This window comes from Phaethon aethereus (genome assembly GCF_964289735.1).
Source record: "Phaethon aethereus genome assembly, chromosome: Z".
NCBI lineage: Eukaryota > Metazoa > Chordata > Aves > Phaethontiformes > Phaethontidae > Phaethon > Phaethon aethereus.
The window spans coordinates 69,309,137-69,333,554 of NC_138577.1; the positions used below are offsets into that span (position 1 = coordinate 69,309,137).

At 40.8% G+C, this 24,418-nt stretch overlaps 1 protein-coding gene across 2 annotated transcripts in view; it reads right to left on the reverse strand.

Annotated features, from left to right (window-relative positions):
* The window catches only part of SNX2 (sorting nexin 2), a gene marked incomplete at both ends in the record, with an annotated part of 35,648 nt that extends 22,916 nt beyond the window's left edge, over positions 1–12,732 (reverse strand). For both annotated transcript variants that reach the window (XM_082013415.1, XM_082013414.1), the window contains 2 exons: positions 3,564–3,681; positions 12,625–12,732. In XM_082013415.1, coding sequence (XP_081869541.1) covers positions 3,564–3,681; positions 12,625–12,732 — 226 coding nt within the window. The remainder of the gene's footprint in view (positions 1–3,563; positions 3,682–12,624) is intronic.
* Between the last annotated feature and the right edge of the window lie 11,686 nt (positions 12,733–24,418).

Sequence of the window (24,418 nt, forward strand, 5' to 3'; positions counted from 1 at the left end):
TGCAGAAACACAATAACAAAGAGGTTTTTTAGTCAAAAAAGCCTAAAAAATCCCAGGTTCTGAACTGCACTAAAACTGTACAGGAAATCATATAATTTGTTCTCCCCTGCCTCCATTCCTATGAAGTCACATTATTAGATGGAATAATGAGAAAGATTTATCAAGCCTACAATAGCTAAAGAGGCATACCATCACATTTTTTACAAATAAGTTTGCAAAACTAGAATTGTTTATGCCTCCGAAGTGTCAGAGTCCCTTCCTTTCAGAAGCCACCCATAGGATTTCCTTTACCTGGATTTTATAGTGTCTAACTCTTCAGTAAGAAGAAACAATATAAGTTGTAAAGCTGTGGAACTTCATTTTCTTCCTCACCTGTTAAACACTCCTATAAGCTGTGCTAATTGGCTTATTTGGCATTTCACCATGTTGAAGAAAAATCCCCAGTCACAGTAAATTAAGTCCCACTTTCATAGAAAGCCAGGCTTATGCAATTATGCTGGAAGCAAGGAAATAGGTATCTCATGTTGCCTTCTCACATTGTTTATATTCATTGCAAGTCAGTGTCAGAAAGTTAATCAGATGGATTAACATCATTGCCTAGCAAAACAGTCCTAAGAAAGAGAAAAATAGTTATACTTGTGAGTGCACAGCACTGGAACACAAATTAGATACTGTTTTTGAGAACACCTATGCTGACAGTGATACAAAGACAGAAGTTCATCACTAGAGTACAACTGCATTACATAAATGTCCTGTTTAGAACAGGATACTGTGAAAGGTGTTAAAGGTGATCCACTTAGTGGATGAGGATGTGGATGTTGTACCTTTACCTAGACATTAGTAAAGCCTTTGACACTGTTTCCCACAGCATTCTGGAGAAACCAGCTGCTCATGGCTTGGACGGGCATACTCTTCACTGGCTAAAAAACTGGCTGGAAGGCTGGGCCCAAAGACTTGTAGTAAATGGAGTTAAATCTGGGTGGTGGCCGGTCACAAGTGGTGTTCCCCAGGGCTCAGTTCTGGGGACAGTTCTGTTTAATATCTTTGTCAATGATCTGGACGAGGGGATCGAGTGCACCCTCAGTAAGTTTGCAGATGACACCAAGTTGGGTGGGAGTGTTGATCTCTTGGAGGGTAGGAGGGCTCTACACAGGGATCTGGACAGGCTGGATCCATGGGCCAAGGCCAACTGCATGAGGTTCAACAAGGCCAAACGCCAGGTCCTGCACTTCAGTCACAACAACCCCATGCAATGTTACAGGCTTGGGGAGGAGTGGCTGGAAAGCTGCCCAGCAGAAAAAGACCTGAGGGTGCTGGTTGAGAGCCGACTGAACATGAGCCAGCAGTGTGCCCAGGTGGCCACAACAACCAACAGCATCCTGTCCTGTATCGGAAACAGTGTGGCCAGCAGCACGGAAGTGATTGCGCCCCTGTACTCAGCCCTGGTGAGGCCACACCTCAAACACCGTCTTCAGTTTTGGGCCCCTCACTACAAGACAGACACTGAGGTGCTGGAGTAAGTCCAAAGAACAGCAAGGAAGCTGGTGAAGCTTCCCTGGTCTTCCTTCTGGTCTACAGCACAAGTCTTACAAGGAGCGGCTGAGGGAACTGGCGTTGTTCAGCCTGTAGAAAAGGAGGCTGAGGGGAGGCCTTATTGCTCTTTATAACTACCCGAAAGGACATTGTGGCAAGGTGGATGTCAATCTCTTGTCCCAAGTAACAAGCGACAGAACAAGGGGAATCAGCCTCAAGTTGTGGCAGCGGAGGTTTTAGATTGGATATTAGGAAAAATTTCTTCACCAAAAGGGTTGTCAAGCATTGGAACAGGCTGCCCAGGGAAGTGGTTGAGTCACCATGCCTGGAGATATTTAAAAGACGGGTAGATGTGGTGCTTAGGGACACAGTTTAGTGGTGGACTTGGCAGTGCTAGGTTAAAGGCTGGACTTGATCTTACAAGTCTTTTCCAACCTAAACAATTTTATGATTCCATGTCATATTCTATCTTAGGCTCCGTAAATCAGTCTTGTTTTTTCCTCCCTATTTGAGAATTTGTACTAACCTCAGTCTGTATATAAATCAACCCTTTAAAGACCAGTCTTAGCTATATGCAGTATGTTAGATGCTTTCAGTTCAGTGCTGCATGCATTTAAGAGAACGTCTTCCATAGCAAAACTCAAACTCATTAAATCAGTTCTGTGTGTTTTCCTCACAGCATTCATTTCAGTTGAAACAATCTGGCTGCTAACATTTGTTCCTTCTGTCTTGTTCCCCTCAATATTTACTCTAGCCACCTTTTTTCTTAATATTGTCCAAAGGAGAACTGGCATTCCTAAAATATCCATTCCAGATGGCTCTATGGTTATAAAAAGCTGGCTTTACATCCTGAAGCTAAATAACTAATACTAGAAAGCTTCAATGCTAAAGCACTGCTGGTCTTTTATAAGTTGTAAAATCAGGTAATATATATACAAAAGAAGTAAGATTATCCCTCTAATCTTTATTCTCTTTTTCTCTGGAAACACTTTCAGAGACTTAGTAAACTAGTCAATACATTCTAACAGTGTCATGAGCAAATGTAAGTTCAAATATATGCAAATACAAATTCAGTAAGTTTGGAACAAAGGTATGGGCATGTGTATATAAATACCCATACAAAACAGCCCAGAACTAAAGGCTATAAAGTTTCTGTTTGAATGATTACATCAGGGAATCAATGAAAATGAGATGAGGATTATATTCAAAGCGGACTGCCAACTGATTCACTCAATATGTTCTAATAGGAAAAATGTTAGTATTGAGAAGCAGCAGCATTCAAAACCATCTTTTGCCGTGCATAATATACTCCAAATATTATACCTCCTTTCTTGAATAGTTAATGCTCCTACACCTGTAACTGACAGCAACCATAACCCATGTTAGGATAGTTGAAAACCAACACCAAAGTACTGACTGATTAATGAAGCATTAGAAATATGTTGTTGAAATGTATTGACTGATTATTTATCAGAACTTTCACACATCTTTCTCCAAAACATGCAGTACTGTCAAGTATCAGAGACAGAATCATGCACTATTGAAATGTTAGGACTGGTCCCATATGCTAGTTTGTTACATTTTCATTATAACAAAAGAGTCTTAAAAAAAAGAAAATACCCTCCAGCTTGCAGTACAGTCTGAATTATCTACTTTTGTCACTGGAAAAAAGACTGGGAAATCTTATGTACGGTCATTAAGTAGAAAACAGGGCGCAACTTAAGTCATGTTTTTAAACATAAACAGTGTATAATATTGTTAATTATATACTGGTAAATACTATTATCACTGTCGGCAGAACACATTACTAACCAGCTAACACTGTCACACTATGCACTGACAGTACACACCACTGAGAAACCTGTATTTAGCAAACAAACTTAACTAACGTTACAAAGCACCACAAGAAACCTGTACATCATCATCAAACTACTTAAAAGGTTTTAACACTCCTTCCCAGGAAAGCATGTTTCTTTAAGTCCAAGAGCAAAAGAGTTTATGCAGACACATCAGAAGAAAAGAACAATTACCAGCAAAGAGGTCTTCTCTGTCATCATCTAGCATGATTTCTGCTGGCTTTGGACCATTGGAGTTTGTGCTGAGGTCTTCTGCAGGAACACTTGCTGGATCTGGAGATGAAGGGCTTGACTGTTTAAAAAAAAACAGTGAAATAATTAGCAGAGAACCAGTTGCCATGTGTCAGTATATAAGAGTTATTGCAACAAACATTCTTTCATTGCAAAGAAGGAAGGCAAGACGTTCAGAAAAGAAACCTTGTCAGCTATTTCCATTTCCTACTCCTAGCACAGTAACAATGAACAAAGGATATGAGTTAGGCAACAGCTCTTTTCATTTCTTTGTCAAAAAGAGTCACCCATTTCCTCAGGTTTAATGAACATGAAACAAAAGCTGCTACAGAAATATCTAGGATAATTTTTTTAGTATTGCTGAATGTAATTTGATTATTAAATTCCTTTTGGAAAGGCTTGGATTTAAATTTGGATTTGTATGTAGAAAAAAATTAATAAAAAAATCTCCAAGTGCTCTATACCAGTTTTTCAGAGATTAAAAGAATGCATTAGTGCCATCCAAACAACTCAAGGCTGCCTGTGGCCATAAAAAAATTTGATAGCTTTGCAACAGGTTGAATTTGGGGATTACTGCCACAAAGGATCACACTGTACCGTACATGGAAGCTAGGCTTGCCATAGATACAGTTCCTTTAATTCCCTGAAGACTAGCACTTGCCCTGTGAAAAAGAGAAATACTTGAAGACAGTTGGGAAAATTAAGGCAATACTGAAGCTGGGCCACCAAATGTACAGCTTACTCACAAAATAAATACATACCTTACTGAAAATCAGTGCTTCAGTTAGAAAATCCTTGTTGAGTAAGTATCAACTATGTTTACTGACATAGTACCAGAAAATTTGCAAGACTCACTTCTCACAACTTTGTCTAAGATAGCTAGCTAAAGGGTTTTCAACAACAGTGTATTTATTCACGAATGCACACACTTTAAAAGTGGTATCTATAAATTGTGTTGCTGCTTGCTTCCTAGTTTTTGCATAGAATTGTCATGATTTCAATTCAGAACCAGAATTCAAAACAGATAGTAAATGTTTCAGGCTACACATCAGCAAATGCCAAAGGCTACAAAGGATTAAAAAAAACCCTGAAAAATACTGAAAAGCCACAGAAAAAGTCTGTCCAGATTGTATTTTCACATTCATAAACGTAGCAAATGCAACAGTTCTAAGGGACAGGTCTTCCTTATAGCTGGCTCTCCAAGAACAGTGTACACCCTAACATGGAGTTTGGCAGTGCTAAGCAAGACCCCGGCTCCCTCATCTATCCAGACCTCAGTCACCTGACATTCTAATACAGAGGAAGTAAGCAAGAAACAGTAAAAATGCTGCCAAATTCAGACACCATACAAAGTAGTTTTTCACAGGACATATGAATCAAGACTCTTGACGTGGAAAGGTGTTAGCTCAAGGTTTTCCCTGCTGAAGTCAAAAGGAAGATGAAAGCAAATACAAGAATACAAGAAAATGTACGTTCCTCTAAACCAGATTATGGCTGCAACAAGGAACTGCTCTGTTCAAATGAAAGAAGAGGTTATATCCCCCTCCCTTTGCCAAAGGCTGCCACTCTCTGAAAAGCCCACATGTAACATGGGGAAACCAATAAACAAACCACAGCAATGAGCAACAAAAGGAGCTGCCTCTCAAACTGCTTATTGGATTTTGTCCTAGAGCTTGCAAAGAAAGTCAAAGCATAAACACTCGGGAACTGTGTGTAGGGAGTAGTTTATAACCTTACAAGGAACCAATCCACTAGTCATATGTATGTTTCTCATCTCATATTAAACCAATGCCAAAATGATCCCGCAGCAAAAAGAGTGCTCTGGGGTAATGAAGATGTATTTGTTCACTCTGTGAAGCACTATCCTTAAGTTGTATCACAAGATTTGCAACTAATTTAGATCAAATTAACTAGGAAATTTAAGAAAACTGCACCACTTGACATGCTTAATTATTCTACAAATGAATGATAGTATAGATAGTATGTGTCACATGTAACAGTTGTGAACTCAGAAGTAGCATATTCCGGCAGAAATGGTCTGTCTCTCCAGGCAGTGCCACGTAGAGTTGGAAGTTCAAGATCTTGTACTTCAGCTAGCACAGCAGAGCACAGAAATGCTTGATTTCCCCGGTGAGGTTCAAGCAGTTTAAAATTTTATCAGCAAAACCAATTCTTTACAAAAACATTATAGATACTCATTCCAAAACAGTTTTGCTGCTACTCTACTTTGGACAGCAACCCACTTACATTTTGATAGATCTGGGGCTTAGGACATCATGAGGATCCCACACTACCACAGCTGCAGAATGGCACGCAGTTCATGCTTGTCAATTCACCTCGATGAAAAACAGCTGTAATACTGCCAGGCAGAGGGAACAAAACCCTTCCTGAACACTTGTTGCACATAGCAGAGGGCTTTCTGCTTTATCCCTTAATTGTGCTCTTGATTAACAAATGGTGGAAAAGAGCCCTTGGAGAATATTCGTGTCTTCAAGCTATTCCCTCAGCCTACGTTCTCACTTTTATCTGAGGTAACTGTTTTAGTTACTGATGGTTACTTTTGCCTATATCTGGCTCTCTAGTCACAAAAAGAAACCCCACCAAGACACAAAATTCACCTTAAACACTTAAATCTGATCAACGTATGGCATAATATGAAAAACCAAGTATTTACATGCCTAAAGCAATAAGTTAACTAGAGGCCAACACAAAGCTATTCCCACTTTGAATAAAGAGATTCTTCCTAGGGATAGCTATAAATACATGCCACCAAGTCCTGGCAGGACTATGGATCTCTTTCTGTTACTTAGCTGGGACAGATCCTGTCCATTGAAAGAAAGCCAAGAATTCTGCACTGGATACCAGGTTTCACAGCTGTAGTTAGTATACCAGTTACAAATGGCCTTCTCCAAATTTCATATATCCTGGTTTCCATGAACAGCAACTAGAAAATACTGGAAAAAGAGAGGACTCAGATCTTAGGGGAACCTCAGGAAGCTCAAGAAGCAAAGCTTATTCATGCAGCTGGTACAATTTGTATACAAGACACAAAGTCCAGAAGTGACTCTTTTCCAGTGATACAGTGTTCCAGTATCTGATTTCCAGTGATACAGAAGTTCTGTGTGTTATTTGTTTTATAAAGGTATAATAAATTTATATTTGTTACAAATCTCAAGTTCTGTTTTTAAAAACAGTAGCTACTAAAGTTTAGTTTTGTGGATGACTTACAGGTAAAATGTCTCTCCTTTAAAACAGCCTTTCAGCTGTGTACCATTTTTGGCTGGGATAGAGATAATTTTGTTCATAATAGTTTGCACAGTTCCCTGGTTTGGATTTGTGATTAAAGCAGTGTTCATAATACAGGGATGTCTTCATTACTGCTGAGCAGTGCTTACACAGAGCAAAGGCCTTTTCTGCTTCTCACACCACCCCACCAGTGAGTAGGCTGGGCGTGCACAAGAAGCTGGGAGGGGGACACAGCTGGGACAGCTGATCCCAACTGACCAAAGGGATATTCCATACCACATGACACCATGCTCAGCATATAAAGCTGTGGGGAAGAAGAAGAATGGCGAGGATGTTTGGATTTACAGTGTTAAGTCTTCCCAAGTAACCGTTACGCATGATAAAGCCCTGCTCTCCTGGAGATAGCTGAACACCCATCTGCCAATGGGAATGAATTCATTACATATTGCTTGCATGTGCAGCAAAATTATTTTTTACCCTTCCATCATTTTTACCCTTCCAATTTTCTCCCCCGTCCTGCTGGTGGGGAACGAGTGAGCAGTTTGCCCGCTGCAGTTAAACCGCAACAAGCTGACAGGTGAATAAGGTATTTCCTGGCCTATTAATCTTTCAGTGGCTCTTTGGTATTTTTAAACAGCTGTCATTCTCACACAAGACAGATTAAGGATGGGGTTAAATAGCTTCATAAAAAGTTGGGATTTTATACAAAAAAGACAATGCATAGAAACTGCGTTAAAAAAACACAGTACCAGCTCGTTTCTAAGGGTTTCGCAACAAAGTTTAGTCTGTTATCTTCAAAAGTTATCTTGAAAACAAACATAGTCCTCAGGGAACTAAGAAAATCCAGAAAGCCACAGCCCTGAATGTATCGGCAACTAGAGTCAATAATTCCTAATAATCTGATTATTTTACACAGTCAGTGGTTCAGAGAGTGCTATTCAGCCTCTCAGAAAAAACACTCAAGCACCCAGACAAGTATTAAAATATTAAGCTATTCCAGTTACACCCTACTACAGGGCAGAGAGAATAGACTGAACAGTAGGACAGTAACATTTTCAGCAGAAAGTAAGAGGACACAAGCAATCACACTAGAATGAATGCCTACATGCTTCCATTACAAACCTGAATTTAACACCGAGGAACAAGACACACATTTTCAGTAGAATTACATCAATTAATCTTGGATACAGACTTAGTTTTCTGCAAAAGTATAGCACAGTGCTGAAGGACTTAATATTTTCCTCTCAGATACTCCAGTGGGGTCTTTACTGCTTCCTCTATAATTGTGACTGTTAAATTCAATGGATATCATTGAAGACATCTGGACTTCTGTGCCTATCTAATGTAAAAAATGCCTTCTGTAAAAAAACCAAATGCGTATTGCAGATCTTTGACATAAACTGATAAAACTGGCAATGAGATTATATACACACCCTGCCCTAAATGACAGTCCTTGATAGATTACCACATCTACTGCTTACTCATTGTTTTCAAGCGCCTCCATGTATTCTTCCATTACCAAAAAAAACAAATCAAACAGGAATATAAATACAGGTTGAAATGAGTAGGTGGCAGCTTAGTTACATACTCACATGGCACCTGCTTTACAAAAGACAGTGAAAGCAATACAAAATGAGTTAGAAGTTTAGGGGAAATGAAGCAAGAAGTGGTGCAACAGATTAAGAAGGAAGGTGGCAGGGAAACAGACTACAGCAAGGAGGAAGAAGCAGGAGGAAATGAAGAAATGAGAGTAACACTAAAGATACCAATTTTCAAAAAATCTAACATTTTTTTTTCATAAATGTTGCAAAAAGTAACTTTCATGCAATTGTTTGCGGTGTCTCCTAATAGTGGCAGAAGACACAGACAGCAAATTAGCAATTTGTTGACTACAGACTTATAACATGGGATGATTCTTCTCATCATGCACCATTAGCTTCCAGAACTTCTGTTATGCATATCATAGGCACCTTTTTTTAAAAAAAACAAAAAACCAAAAAAACAAACCAAAACAAAAAACCATGCACCTGAAAATTTAGCAACTGGCTAAGTCCATGGAAGTTTATTAATATTGTAATGCTACCTAGGGCTCAGGAAGTCCTTGAGCTACAAAAATCTAGTAGCTGGGAGAGCACTGCAGGTGACTACCAGCACATATATATAATCATCAGGAATATTCTTCAGACAGCATCCACCATTGAGTACCATTCTAAATGCCATCTTGGCTTAGACCATTTGTCTGATTCAGTCTGGCTGTTCTCATTGATGAAAGAAACTCTCGCAGCTAAAGGGAGACCACTCAGTGACCACAAATTTAATGGAGGCAGTCCTCCAGACATTACATATGGTTGGCACAATGCAAACCAAATAATCATTCTATACTCTTAGGCATGGTAGATATGCAACAAGAAAAATGAGTACCCCACCAGCTCAGACAAACTGCTGGTCAGCCTGATGCCCAGAGTTCATTGGTGACCTACGTTCACAGAAAGAGAAGCATTCTCATTCTCTGCCACCCAGCAAGTTTTCAAGTCCTAGAACATGTTCCTAGTGCACCCCAGAAATGCCATGTGTTAGAGCTTGGGCTGGTTTCAGCTGGTATAGGTTTAATTTTCTTCATGGAAGCTAGTGTGAGGCTATGTTTTGGATTTGGGATGAAAATAATATTGACAACATACTGATGTTTTCAGCTGTTGCAAATCAGTCAAGGACAGTCCAGCTTCTCATGCTGGCCTGCCAGCGAGAAGGTGGGGGGGGATGCACAGGAAGCTGGGAGGGGACACAGCCAGGACAGCTGACCCAGGCTGGCCAAAGGGGTATTCCATACCCTTCCATCCCATATTCCATACCAGCATATAAAGCTGGGGCGAAGAAGGAGGAAGAGGGGTGCAGCCATGACCTTCAGAGTGATGGCATTTGTTTTCCCAAGTAACTGTTATGCATGATGGAGCCCTGCTTTCCTGGGTATGGCTGAAGACCTGCCTGCCCATGGGAAATGGTGAATGAATTCCCTGGTTTGCTTCATTTGCATGCACAGCTTTAGCTTCACCTATTGAACTGTCTTTATCTCAACCCATGAGTCTTCTCACTTTTACCCTTCCGATTTTTTCCCTCATTCCACCAGGGCGGACCAAGAGTGCCGCTGCATAGTGCTTCATAGTCTGGCTCGGGTTAAACCATGACACAGCTTAGCATGATTTTTTAACATTTTACATTCTAGAATTAAGAGGTTTTAATTCAAGACATCAACTTCTAGTATATGCACAGAGAAAGTTAAAACTCCACCTTCTTTTTCTTCATATCAGAGAATTCAATGTGAAATAAACAATATTCTCCATTTCATCATACAGATAAGCCACTGAAGTCAGTAAGCCTTCCTGTATTTAAATATTTCATATTTACCACTCATCGTATACATTGAATTTATATTTTGTCAGAAGAAATAAGTTAGCATGTGTTTTCTAAATGGAGACTTCGTTAACATGGAAGCTATTTGGAAGACCTATCAGAAATCTTATAGCTTCTCCACTGCACAACCAAATCATAGGTAAGAAAGGAACAGAACGCTTTTTGTGAGCTGCAAAGAGAATGAAAGCAAAAAAAAAATTGGATGGGTCTGCAATTAATCACGCAAAAAGCAAATCGACAGCTCCAAGATAAACCAGCTGGGAACCCTTTCAAAGTACTATAGCCTTCATACAAGTGGCCTTTGGACCTCACCATCCCTTGCGATGCTCTCTCCTCTGGTATCAGCAAACAAATACATGATCAACTACGAAAAGTACGACACTGTTCTGTTGTTACTCTAGAATGTCCACTGCAATTTAGAAACAGCAACTTCGTGAATACTTACAAGATTAAAACAACACTCAAGACAGAAGTTTAATTAGGCCCACACCATGAGATAATCGTTCTCCACACTAAGGTATCCTATACACTTGAGTTAAACGATCTACGTTCAAGCTAGTGAGAAGTTCAAACTCAATTTTCATGATGCCTTCTTTCCAAATTTACAGGATAATCACAAGATTAAGGCTCTTCCCTAAATGCTGTAGCTGATTAGATGTCAAAAAAAGCTTTACTGACAAAGCTTTTCAAAGCTTCTCTTTAAGCAAAGAGGCTTCCCCTTTCTACTTAGCTACTTTCTTCCAAATAGACTGTCTTCAAAAACAAAGCAGCACAACAGAACTGTTAGCCAAACCACCAAATACAACATGTATTTCTTTGCCAGTTTTTGCAGTTACAGAAGTTTACAGCAATTATTTTTAATCATTACGATGAGGACTTCTCACTGTGACTGTGATTTAGACACTAAACCTATCTTATTTCTTGTAGCTTTAATTCTAGACCATATCATTCAATATTATTTATGTTATACTGCAGTCTTTCGTTAGGGCACAGAACAAGACTCCAATAGTACACGCTGTATCACGAAGAGGTGCACAGTAGTCTACAGACACAATTCTTGTCAACTGCAGGTTCACATCACTCACTATTCCTTCAAAGCATTTTTCCACAGATCTTTTTCTACCAATGCACAGATTATGCATCTATAAAAAGAAAAAAGAATAAAGTGACTTGAGAGAAGGCAAGTGACTTTAAAATACATTTAAGAGCCTCTTTGTATACTGGCCTTTTTTTGTTAAGGAAAGGCAACAGCTAGAGTAAAACAAAGAAACATGCATTGACCCTATTACTGTAAAGGTCAGGGACAGGAAAGTCTTCAGGAAAAGAGGAAGAACAACTTTCTTTTTAAATGGGCAACTGTGTACAGGAAGAACAAAGTTCTTCCAGAAGATACTGGCAAAACACACAGGTGAACCATGACCACAGCAACTCAGCAAGAAAAACTCCCATTATAATGAATGAACACATAAGTGTTTTTCAGAACAAGGACTTATTTACATATTCAGTTGCTCTGTTATTTTGGTTTGGTTTTGATTTTGTTCTGTATAAGATTCCTGACATGGGAAGCAAGCAGGGTTTTGCGATGTATTCACTACAAGTGTCCACATCTTCCAGAGTCCGTGCTTTTCTCTGAACAACCGCAGGTTTCATAACGCCTTGCATGCATGCCTTCTGCCTTCGGCCGCCGGTAACTGCCCCTCCCCGCCGCCGAGGGAGCGAGTGCCGCCGGCGGCAGACGGCACTGGGCGGGCGGGCCCCCCGCTGCCCAGCGCTGCGCCGGCTCCGCCGGGAGAAGGCTCACTGAGAAGTAAGTTTCCGCGAGCTTTTGCAAACTGAAAGGAGGCGAAGCCTCGGAAAGAAGCCAAGCCAAGAAAACGGGTTGTTATTAATCCAATCAAAGTCTAAAGGCGGGGGGACGAGGGCGAAGACAACGTAAAACCGCGCCCCCTCCCCCCCTCTCTGGCCAGCGAAACTGGCAAGGTGGAAGTATTTATCACGCCAGCGGTACAATAAGGGGGTAAGCCGAGGGGAAGCGGTGACCCGGCACAGCGGTGCTCGCAGGAAGAGTTTTCGGTTTCTCTTGTCAGGAGAAGACCTGAGGGGAACCACTGAGCGCCCGCCGGGCCGAAGCCACTCGTCCGCCGGCAGGGAAGCACCGAGGAGCCGCCGCTCCCGGAACAGAGGCGGGCGGCGGAGCTGCAGCTGAGCGCCGGGCCGGTAAGGGCCGGCAGCCAGGCAGGACACCGGAGGACCGGAGCGCGGCACCGGCGGCCTGGCGGGGAGGGGAGGGCCCGGCGGGCGCCGGCCCGGCCGCGGGGCTCAGGGCCCGCGTTAGCGGGCGAGCTCTCACCTCCAGGGTGGACACGGTGCTGGTGAAGAGATCCTCGCCGTCCTCCAGCTCCTCAAAGTCGGCGGGCCGCACCTCCCCCAGCGGCGGAGGCTCCCTCTCTGCCGCCATCTTCCCCTCCACACCGGCCACCAGCCCCCGCCCCCCCCGCCCTCACGTGACGAGCGCCCCGCCTCCTCCCGCCACGTCACTAGCGGGGGCCGGGAGCCGGCGGGAGCGCGCGCACCTGCCGCCGGACCCGGGCCGGGGCCGGACGGGGCGGGCGCGGGCGGAGGGGCCGCGCCGTGTCCCCGTCGCCGTAAAATCCTAGTGAAGTGGGCCGCTCCCGGCGGAACCCCGCGAAGTCTTCGTCCCACGAAGGCAGCGTGCACGCCCCGGCGTGGAAAGCTGTCTGTCCCGCGGGGGTCTGTCTGCCTGCAGCGGGGTGGCGTGGGCGCAAGCTGAGGAAGATGCCAGCCCGCGTCTTGGGCGTGAAGTGTCTGCTGGGGATGAAGCCTGGGGAAAGCCCCCGCGGGAGGAGCAGCTCCTTCCCAGCCCCGCTCCCACCCTGCCGTTTACCGGCTTTTTTTCCTCTGAACATTGCGCGGCGTTTCACGTGATTTCTCCTTGCGCGAGGCGTCGGTACGGCGAGGCTGGCGCTTGCACCGTTACGGCCCTCCACCGCGTGCCTTGCACCGCAGAGGTAGGATCACGGAATCATTAAGGTTGGAAAAGACCTCTAACATAAGCCCAGCCATCAGCCTAACACCATCAAGCCCCCTAAACCGTGTCCCGAAGTGCCACGTCTACACGTTTTTTGAACACTTCCAGTGATGGTGACTCCACCACCTCCCTGGGCAGCCTGTTCCAATGCTTGACCACTGCTTGGGGGCGAACATCAAGAAATTTTACTTTCCATTTGATGTCAGTCATTTAATTAATTGCTTTCCTGTGATGAAACAGTCATTAGACTGTTGAAGATGAGATCTTCCTTAGGGCGTGAGGATTGGAAGTATTAAGGCCCACTCATGCAGAGTCGTCATCTGGTCGAGTGCAGTAGTATTCACAACCCCTAAAGTAACATGTCTCGTGCAAATAAAGTATTTGCAGGCCCATTCCCTAAGTTACTATTTCCAAATTGCTTTTCTCCCCTCCCTCCGTTTGTGAGATAGCTCACAAATTATATAAATTCTTCCAAAATTTTAAGTCATAATACATCAAAAAAGTAATTCAGATGTCGACAGTGTCTATATAGTAAGCATTACCGAGGACACTGACACCAACATTTTGAGACAAACATAGCTACAATATCACTGTTGCTAGAAGCTGTAATAACTTGCTTGTCATTTACCAGGTAGGAGACCATTTTTAAGTTTCATGGGAATGGGACATTTTCCAGTATATCCATGTTTCCCTTTTCTGTACAAAACAAGAACAGTAGTGATGCTTGGATTGTTTGCAGTAACTATGAGATGAAGTATACTCCGTTCATGTTTTTACTCTATTCCTAAAATCAGCCCACTCCTGTTCAGTGTATCTCTAAATAAAATTCAGATGTCTTTTTTTATGAGATTTAAAAATGCAGAGTAACAAACTGAAAAAAAACCTATTCAAAATATGCAAATATTTTCTATTCAGAAGCACAGCTCTCTGTCATCTACATTTTTGTGGATTACAACCTTACTGCCATTCCAGTTTCTTGTGGTATTCCTGTTCTGCTATGCTGTTCCTGGAAGCTTCTCAAATAAGTGGCACATGCACGCTTTATCTAGAAATTATGATTCAATCACCTCAGTAATGATTCAGTGACCTTTGACATTATACATTAAGATATATCACCATAATTTTATTTGCTGTGATTAGAAAGATCATATGATACTTATTAATTTTTTTAGATTTCTGGCAAATGTGCTAGTATAGCATAGTACTTAGGTGTTTGATAGTTTTCCCCTAGACTGATTAGTTTTCTGACTTCATCAAGATTCACACCCATGCCTTTAATGCTCATGTGACTAGACTATAAATTAGCTCTCTGAAATACCTTGAAGTATTCATCTATCACACCAATGGAGTATGCTGCAGAAGCAGAATAAAATGAAGAGCAAACAAGATGTCAGCTGTGTGATTTTTTTTTTTTTTGTCACTCATTAGGAAAGTGTGTAAGGCCTATAGTTTCTCTTGCTGGAAGTAACATTGTATTTATAGGTTGAGGGGTTTTTTAACTTCTCCAATGCTTCTGAGATCTGTGGCTGCAGAAATCTACTACACACATTTTTGTGGCAGAGGGGTCAAGGAGTCATAGAAAGGTAACTACAGGACCTGGGTTTTTAACTAATGGAGATTTCAGTTTAAAACCCGTGAATTAGTAAATGAGGGTAGAAAAATAATTCAAAATAGAGAAAGCCAATCAAGGAAATAAGTTAGAAAACCATTACTGCTGTAGGAAAGCTTAGGATGATTGCAAAAAGCTAATCAGCTATGAGATTGTCATGTGTTACTGCAAAAACCAAAACCTCAGTTTAAAGCCAAGCCTCATCCCTGCCAGTGTGGGTATTAATATGTGTGTCATTCAGCAAATAGGTAATAGCTGTCGACTCTACCTCATGCTACTAAGTCAGAACCTAAGGGAGAGGAGAGGAAGCTACCCACATACCCTAATGGAAACTGTCGCCAATAAATCCCCCCCATAATGCTACGTGAGAAGGATATTAAGATTGCAAAGTCAAGAACCTGAACAGTAGAAACATCAAGGCTAAGTTTACACATAGAACTTGTTTCAGCCCTTTGTGTGTGTGTGGTGCACCTGCTTTAATTATCTGTTTACATGTTAAAGTTTCTATAGGAGCCTTCTTCCCAAGGAGCACTGACCACACTGTTACAGACACTGTTTTTCCTGATTGTTTCCTAACAGTTAGCTCCTTGCTTCATTTATTACAGGCAGTTCCAACCCTACTCTGAAGACAAAAAGGTTTGTCTCCTCATGAGCCTTTCTCTGAGGCTCGTCACTACCAAATCTAAGCATTTGACAGGCACTGATGAATTTTATCTTCAGAGTATTCCCGTGGGAGTATGTTGGCCATTACACAGGAAGTGAGCAGATGCTGAAAAATTAAAACATAAAGCACTTACTGATTTGGATGCCCAACCTGAGGCAGCTAGGATTTTTTTTTTTCTAGAATACCTAACATTTCAACAGTTTCTTCACCTAGGCAGCAAGCCGCAATATCACAGTACTAGCCTTACCCGCACCCATTTTTAGAGGTGGACTTTTATTTCTTTCCTTGTCTATTCTGTCCCTTCCTTTTCTTTTGTCACCCCATACTTTCTTGATTAGCCTTGGGAGAAGTAGAGAATCCTCCAAAAAACGGCCATTTCTGGTTTTGGCCCACCAGCCAACAGTTCCTCCAAGCCAATACATCTGCTGCATAGACCTTTCACCACACCTTTCCTGCTTCTGCCCACAGCATCTGTGGGGTCTTATGAGCCTTTGCAGTCCAGCCCTTCAGAGGAGAGATGAAAATCAAAAATGTCTTCTGCATAAACACTCTTGGGAGTTGTTATACAATAAAAACCATCCTTTTATCATGCAGAAACAGGTTTCACTGAGGAGTATAATCTTGTTGATTTTAAATGGCTTTTAAAAGGAACAATACAACAGTGTCAGTGCTCCGTGTCATTTCCCTAGTTCAGGCCACAGAGGTGCTCAAGTATTGAAATAGTTACAGGAAGTTATTTGGGTGTGGGCAATATACCATTTATTACTTTGCTTGGACATACTTCGGTCCATCTGTCCAAAACAAACTAAATTAGATGCAAAATAAAGATATGAAGTTCTAAGCAATGTGAGTCAATGTTTTGTAATAAAATGTGTCAAATTTTTGTAACTTCTTACATGAGCCAGACTTCACTGACTCTATCTTAGTATTGTACTAATGTAATAGCCACTGCAATATTGTGCTGTTTTAACAACTGCAATGTCAATGAAACTGAGAGAAACTCAAGATTAAGAAGAAGCTATCTTGGAAGAGAGAGTGATAGTGAGTTATACAAGCTCAAGGTCAGCCGCTGTGGTTTGGATCCACAGGGAGCAACAGGAGGTTATGTAGTCCATTGGCTGGAAAATGTTTGTCAAACCTTTCTTACCCATGCCCAATGATGAAGACCCCAAAACCTCTGCAGACAAGCTGCCTTGGTGCTTCACTATCTAGGACCAGAAAAGATATTCCTCACATCTAACCTAAAACTCCATCACTATCCTCTCAGTCATACATCCTCATATGAAGTACGACTTTTTAGCAGCATGGCACTGTTGGGGCTCTTTCAGTTTGTGATCACATTTGGAACTGATACGGGCCTCATTTTGCATTTGTGAAGTGGTTTGGTCAGACTTTGGAGTAAAATCTCACATTCCCTGCTGAATTTTGTCTTTCTTTTTGCTGACATTTACTCCAATCTGGTTTGACCATTTTGAATTCTCTTGCTATGCTACAGCTGTTTGGTATCACTTGCAAATATAGTATGTATTTTCCCTGCTCCATCACTGATGAGAATACTAAATCATGTCAGGCGAATGGTAGACCACTGTCATCTTTCATTCAATACATCCTTCCATGAAGATGGTAATAATTGAAAAATGGTCTTTGACTTTGTTTTCTGACCAGTTTTTTGCCTACTCTATATTAGATTAACGTAAAATCTTTCATTAGCTTCCTTATGGAAATGTCATAAAAGATAAATGTTCAAGAAATACTGCAGGAATATTTCCTCACTAAGAGATATTGTAAGAAAATGGCTAAGTGCAGTGAGGGAACAACCACCACTAGAGTTCTTAGAATTAGAGTAGATTAATTTTGGAGATTTGATTTTTCCCATTTATAAAATATGAAAAAGCAGTAACGTGCTATTGTGTAGTGCCTCCGCTTACACACAGCAGTAAAGCTCTGCAGTGAGTCAGCCTTCCTAACAAAAATTGCAAAACACAAATATTTACAAAATCTATGCATTTGACATATATGCCCACTCATCCAGGCACCCAAATGAACATTAGACTTCAGATCGTGATGACTGTTCTTCTGTGAAACGTACGGCATCTCTCCATCTGAATATTTAATTGCATATTTTATAAAAAAATAATTTGTTCTGTCACCTTTGTTTTATTCTTTGCCAGTGAGTGGCCAGTGTTTTAATTTATTAGAGAAAAATAATTTTTATACATGTGAAAGAGACCAATTCTTTTACCAGTATGATACTTCATTTGCCTTTGGAGTAGTGAGAGGTACTGCCCTCAGTCAATTAATGGAATGGGAATTTCTGTTCCCCAGTTCATCTAATGTTGCAGTATACTAAAATAAAAAGCTCTACTAGCATTAGCTGGGTATCTTTACCCTTTTACAGTAGTAAGGTGATGTGGAAGAATAGTAGTTTTTTTCCATCTTCGTAAGCACTAATGGCAAGTGAGAGCTAAGCAAGAAACATTGGTTACTGTGATGCACATTTATCTGCTGTTGGGATTGTCCTCCACTGCTTATGCTTTACAAGAGAGAGAACGTTTTCCAGCAAAGCTTTATTTTTATTTTGGCTCTACTAGCCTTAAATCCAAACTGGGCCCTTGCAACTTGAGAGACACACATCAACCGCTGAGGTACCCTGATTTGCTTTGGGTCTCAGTCACCTGTTCACTGACTGCTGTTTCTCAAAGCTCATGAAGGGGTTGTGTCCCAGTACAGGAGTCATGCTGAAAACAAATGTAAGGATGTTGTTAGCAGGTGATAGACATGAGGCATCCCTTGACAAAGTAGAAGCCATGTGTCTAAAAAGCCCCGGCATGGTTGGAGGCGGGACAATGCTTGGAAGAAATATCATATGCACTTGCCTGAAGTTAACCCTTCTTCATCCACTTATGGCCATGGAGAGAAGCATGGTCTTCATCACATTAAAGAGAGCTAAGGGTTCCTAAATGCCAAGTAATTATTTGTTCAACTACAGCCCAGCAAAATTTTTGGGTCATGTAACTGCAAGCCCCTCGTCAATGACTAAGTCAATTTCATACGTTTCTATAAGAATACAGCTGTCTTGACCTGCTTTCCTGCTCTCAGAGAATATAAGGAAATCATCTAAGGTCTGCATCTGGTCCCATATAGGGTGTGAGCATTTGCAGCATTTTATTATAAATTTTAACTCATTTTATGAGGGATGAATTGTTACAAGATTTTTGATGACAAATCAATGAAGTGAACATTAATTTTTACTATTCTCTGACTTGCTAGGACTTTCACTTAGAGGTAGGAGCATTGGAAGCAATTGGTCTGCCTAAAGATTCAAATGGAATTTCAGCTGCTGTCTGAGTGATATTGGTAGCGATTCATTTCAGTGCATATTCTTTGACTCCTTTTTTAGAGCTATCTGTTTATATTGATGTTTTGAGTTGTCTTCATTCTTTCATCCAAAGCTGGATGATACAAGGGTACCTAGGAAAACAGAATGGTGGGGGGAAGAAGGCTAGACCTTTGGCACAGTGTCAGAGATTAATAAGTGCACAGTCTTTGTTGGTGCCATCCCAGTGTGGCACATCAGGAGTTACCATCTGAGTTACCATCCCTCCAATCAGAGAAAAGGTTTCATATAACTATTATACAAATTTTCTTTAACGGATTCCAAGTTTCTTCAGCTGTGTACCGTTTTTTTCCCTCAGCTGCAAGAAGGGTCAGAGGTGATTCTCTTTTTCTGCAGATAGTTTCTAGTACTGCATTAGGAACTGCTCGGAAATGCCTCCTAACTTTTACCATCACTGCTTCACCAGTGAAGAATTTAACATTATAATTTATTTTTATCTTATTTCTCCAGGGAAAATTTAATCTAGTGAGAACACTGGAGTCAGAACCATAATGAAAACAGTTTCAGGGAAAAAAAACCAACAAACCGTTTCCAAGTGTCCATTTTTAGAAAGAAAAAACCCCACCTGCTGAAAGCACACACTTTGTTAAAAAAATCATGTAACCAGAGCTGCATCTCAGTATACATCTTTCAGCCAGCAGTACTATCTCCATCTAGTGCAGGACTTAGTAAGATGAGAGCTCAAAATAGTTTTGTGTTGTCACTTGGTAGGTGAAGAAAGTTTATATTGTCTTTCGAAGAGTTACAATTCTCGAGCTAATCTTAGTTTAGAAGATCCGAGGAGGGAGAAGAGGGGAATGTGAATGAAGAGGAAGCTTTGTTGCATGTGTGAGAACCTCATGGAGAAACATGGCAAAAGCCTGAAGGTGGAGAAGACGGCCGCATGGAAAAAAATGGAAGTGACATGCAGCAAAAACTGGTGTCATCGCCTCTCCAGTTCAGCACCATAAACACAAAACCTTGGGAGCACTGCGTGGTTCTGCCAAGTCTTCAGCCTGTGGGAAGGAAGCTGATGTTCCTGCTTGCTTGGCGCAAAGCAGAGGCTGTGAGACCCACGTACAGCAGCCTGCTCCCGTGCTGTGGGTTCTCAGCCTTGCTCTATCCTAAGGTGGCTGAGAGTTTTCAGTTGTCACCATGGGAACAAGAGCAGGTTTGACAGATTGCAGGATTTTTATGAAAGAAGATCTGCGTTCTTAAAACATTAAGCTGTAGTGCTGGCTAATTCACCCATTTATAAAATGTGTGTAAAAGGCAAGGGTGACATTGCAACTAGTTCTTTGGGATAGATAAGGAACAATATTTGTTATTTATATTCCAGACACTGGAGGCAATGTGTTTTGTATGTTGTCTTGACTTTGAAGCCATTGCTAGGGAGCTGCCAAGAGGGTGTCCAAAGATCTTGTGGAGGGTCAGCGTTTTCGGGTCCAGCCATTCCTCTGCTGCAATTACGCATGTGCAAAGGCGAGGAGGTGTTGCATCTACTCTTATATAGTTGTTCAGTGCTTTAAAATAGTTTGGCCCTCTCAGCTTGCTGTCTGTGGTTGATTTGAGGTAATTCACTCTGATTTTAAAGCAGAAAGTAAGAGAACGGGAATCTGCTGTTGGAGACCACTGTTGGAATTTTAAGAATTCGCGTACCTAACACATACCTCCACAATGCTGCACTTCAGTTCTCCCTTAGCATTTTCGTATGCATTTTGGGTACAGTTCACCCTTCGGTAACTTTAGCTGGCTAAAAAAGCAGGAGTCTAATCTAAGATATTCAGCTCAGTTTGTAGGCTACAGAAGGAGGCGGTCAAAGGAACAGATGATTCCTATATAATCCTACTGTCTTTAACTCTTACACTAGGATGGATTGCCTGATGAGAATCTATTTTCATTGCCTAGAGAGAATGCCTGTACGCAGATAGATACTTGACTTTAGGACAACTGTAGTTAGGTGCAAAGACCTCATTCAACAAAGCATATGTATATATCCAAAATTATAAACTCTCTAAATTATTGGGCCTTAATCTTAAATGTGTCTCATTGGCTGATTATGGTATTTATCATCATAAAAATTATGAAGTGGCTGTAGAATTAACCTGACCTAAAGTACTATTAATAATACTCAAAATACTATTAATAGTACTCAATCCAAAATTAGCCTGAATAAAAATTACTTCCCACCCCTCCAGACGCACTGGCACATGTACTGCTGCTGCTTTAAAAAAACAGAGTCCTAAAATTAAAGAAAATAAAAACCACACAAACTTAGAAATATCTCTCAAAATGTTTGCATTTGCATGGATTAAGAGGACTAGGCGCCAGAAAAGGTTGTTTCAAATGTCTCCAGTCATTTTTTTCAGAGCATAATCTACAATCCACTGAGATTTTTTTCTCACTGTGTGAACATAGAAGATAAGAGCATGTGAAAGCAATTTTTCATTGAAAATTGCACAATGAGTATGCATGAACCAGTGTTTGCTTTATTTCAAAATTCCACAGCCCAAATGCAGCTGTAATTTGCATCATTTACAATTTTGCTGTAAACTGACTTGGGGCATCTGTCTACATTATAACCAGACCAGGCAAAAGATAAGTAGGAAAAATGAAAAACTTCTAACATAATTGATTTCCACCAAATAGCACTGTCTCTGGTTGTTAAAACAATTAGTTTATCAATTTAATGTTGATTACGGCTTTCGCAATAAGTAACAGGAAAGCTTGCAAACATCCACTGAAGAGCAGTGCAAAAGAAGAGTCTCGCACCGTTGCCACTGGAGCTGCTACAGTATCTAATACATATATTTGATTTTCTTTAAGATATTTTCAGACAAAATCTGGCTTTACAACATTGTCCTTCTTTGACAAATTTTATTTCACTATGCTCCAGCTAAATTTATCCTGTGGAGGCGTAAGTCTGGGCTTGGAAAATCTATTTACTTCAAGTTTGTGCTTCAAGTGATAACAGCTGCTAAACACAGAGTACGAAAAAAAGTTTAATCTCTCAAGAGCATTGAGAAAGCAATCAACATATTGCCTATATAAGTCAATAATTGTATTGTCAAATTTCTTTGTAAGAAAACATCTTCAAGAGCTCAGGAAAGTCCTTGTAGGAGCATGCAGTCATAAAATGGTGAGGGATCCATTCACAAAGAGATGGGATCTTCAGAAAGAAACCGTTGAGATTCACTTGATGTCTTAGAAGGGATTTTTTAAGTGCTTGACCTTCATAAACTAGAAATTTAACTACAGAAAAGTGCATGAGGTTTTCTGATCTTCTATTTATCTAGTTTATGTTGTATCCTACAATATACTTTCTTCGCTTTGATTAACCTAGGGTTCTGTATGTCAAAAAACAGGGCATCAAACATCTCATTTCAGTACTATAGGTTAGAGGTATGATTCTACCAGTAAGGTAATTAGTGAAATTACTGAACCTGTTCGGGATGAATTTAGTACAAACGTGAAGTGATACTAAAGAAATTCTGCTTCAGCATTCCGGAGTGGCACATGGTGGGATTGTCTTAACTTCACTTAACCAGCCCTCCTTAAAAAACCTAGTGCTACCATAAAGACGGACTTCCTATCCTAGGCACGTTTTCCCGTTCAGATAAAGACAGATTGTAGAGAGCTTTGTCTTATCTAATTTTAAGCATGATATTAAATTGCCTGTAATGTAAGCATCCTCTTTTCTATGTTCTCTATTTTGTTGGCAGGGCATACACACCTTCAGAGAGCAATTCCAATTTACTCTAGATCACCCCACCTTATCTCCCTTATCTCTTTCTATTGACCATACAGGAAACCTATAGCAAGTCTTACCTTGCCTTTGGCCCTTACCTTGGGCAACTCAGGTGGATGTCCTCTTTGACACAAGCTATCTTTTAGCTTTTTTAGCTTTGATTTTTAAATGCAAAATATGTAGGTCCACACAGAAAAAGCCACTATAAAACAATACATAGAGAGTGGAAGGATAGAGAGATGGAATACATATGTATCAGTGTATATGGATAGAGTATTTATATATAGATACATAGTGTATATAATGTGATATATAGAGACTATACATTCTATGATCTCTATATACTCTATATAGAGTGTATATACTCTCTATATAGACTATATATCTCTCTATCAGTGTGTGTATATATATATCAGTGTATATGTATATCAGTCAAAAGTTTGCAAAGCAAATTTTTTAGCATATAACAAAAAAGTTTGTTTGTCCTGGAGAGCACTCTCTTCCTGTGGCTGCTAGTATACTGGCACATTAATATAAGGACAGTGAACTGGTATCTCAGTTCCTCCTTCTTGTTTGACATTCTACAGATTAAAATGGAAGAAGGAAGAGCAGCCTCCCACTTCCTGCCTGGTGCTAGGAATATAGATCATAAACAGCTGACAAGCAGATTTATCCAGAACAACAAACACAACCAGTCCATTGAATTAATTATTTCAAGATATTTGAGCTTTTTTAATTATTCTGAATAATTTCATCCAACAAACATACCCACCTTCCTCTTCATAGCCCAGTTTCTAAAAAATGTGTTCTATTTTGAAGCATTCATTTTCAAAAGAGGTTCAGATTTATGGTGTTTCGAAGCTACATTTTCCCAGCTGCTCACCTGGCTGTCCACAGCTGCTGACCGCTCGCCGCAGCAGACCTGCCTGCACTGCCGGTGGGAGCGATCACTGTTGGAAGCCATCAGATGAATGGCCAAACCAGTAAGACCAACATGCTGGGAACCGCTTGGTGGCAATGGGCAGTTCAAGGTGCAGGCTGGGAGCAGTACCTGCTCTGTGCAGATGCGTCACTGGGCTCTGCCCAAAAGTCCACCCCACTTCCCTCTGTGTTAGCAGAGGATGCAACTATGCATCCTGTCCTGCGGGAGTTTATTGCTGCACTGATCCTCCAACAGACCAGCTGAGACGAGCAGTCAGAAGTGATTTTGCCAGCCCAGGTGGGATCCAGACGGGTTTGCAGTCTGAACAAGCCTGGCTGATTTTGTCCCATGTGGCCTGGAAACAACTCCCATGTACTTGGTGAGAGAAACACAGGACTAAAAATATTAAATAGATCTTTCATGGCAAATAAGTAATGAATAGCATATGTGAGAAGTGGTGAAGAAAACATGATGGTTTTGGAACAATAGTTAAGAATTAAGTTTCATGATTAGGGAATATTTATTTTGTCATACCCAATGATTGAACTATTATTCAGTTGCAATACTTTTTGATCTACAAAAATAAAATAAATCTGGTTCAGTACAAAAGTCTGAATGTAGACATGGTGGTTGAAACTTTGAGAAAGTCTTAGACATTCATGTGGTGTAGTGTCACCCATAGTTAAACTAAGTTAAATATTTATAAGGTTAATTAGTCTTCATGTTTTAAAATACAAATTATCTGCTTCTTGACATTTGGAAGATTTACCCTATAT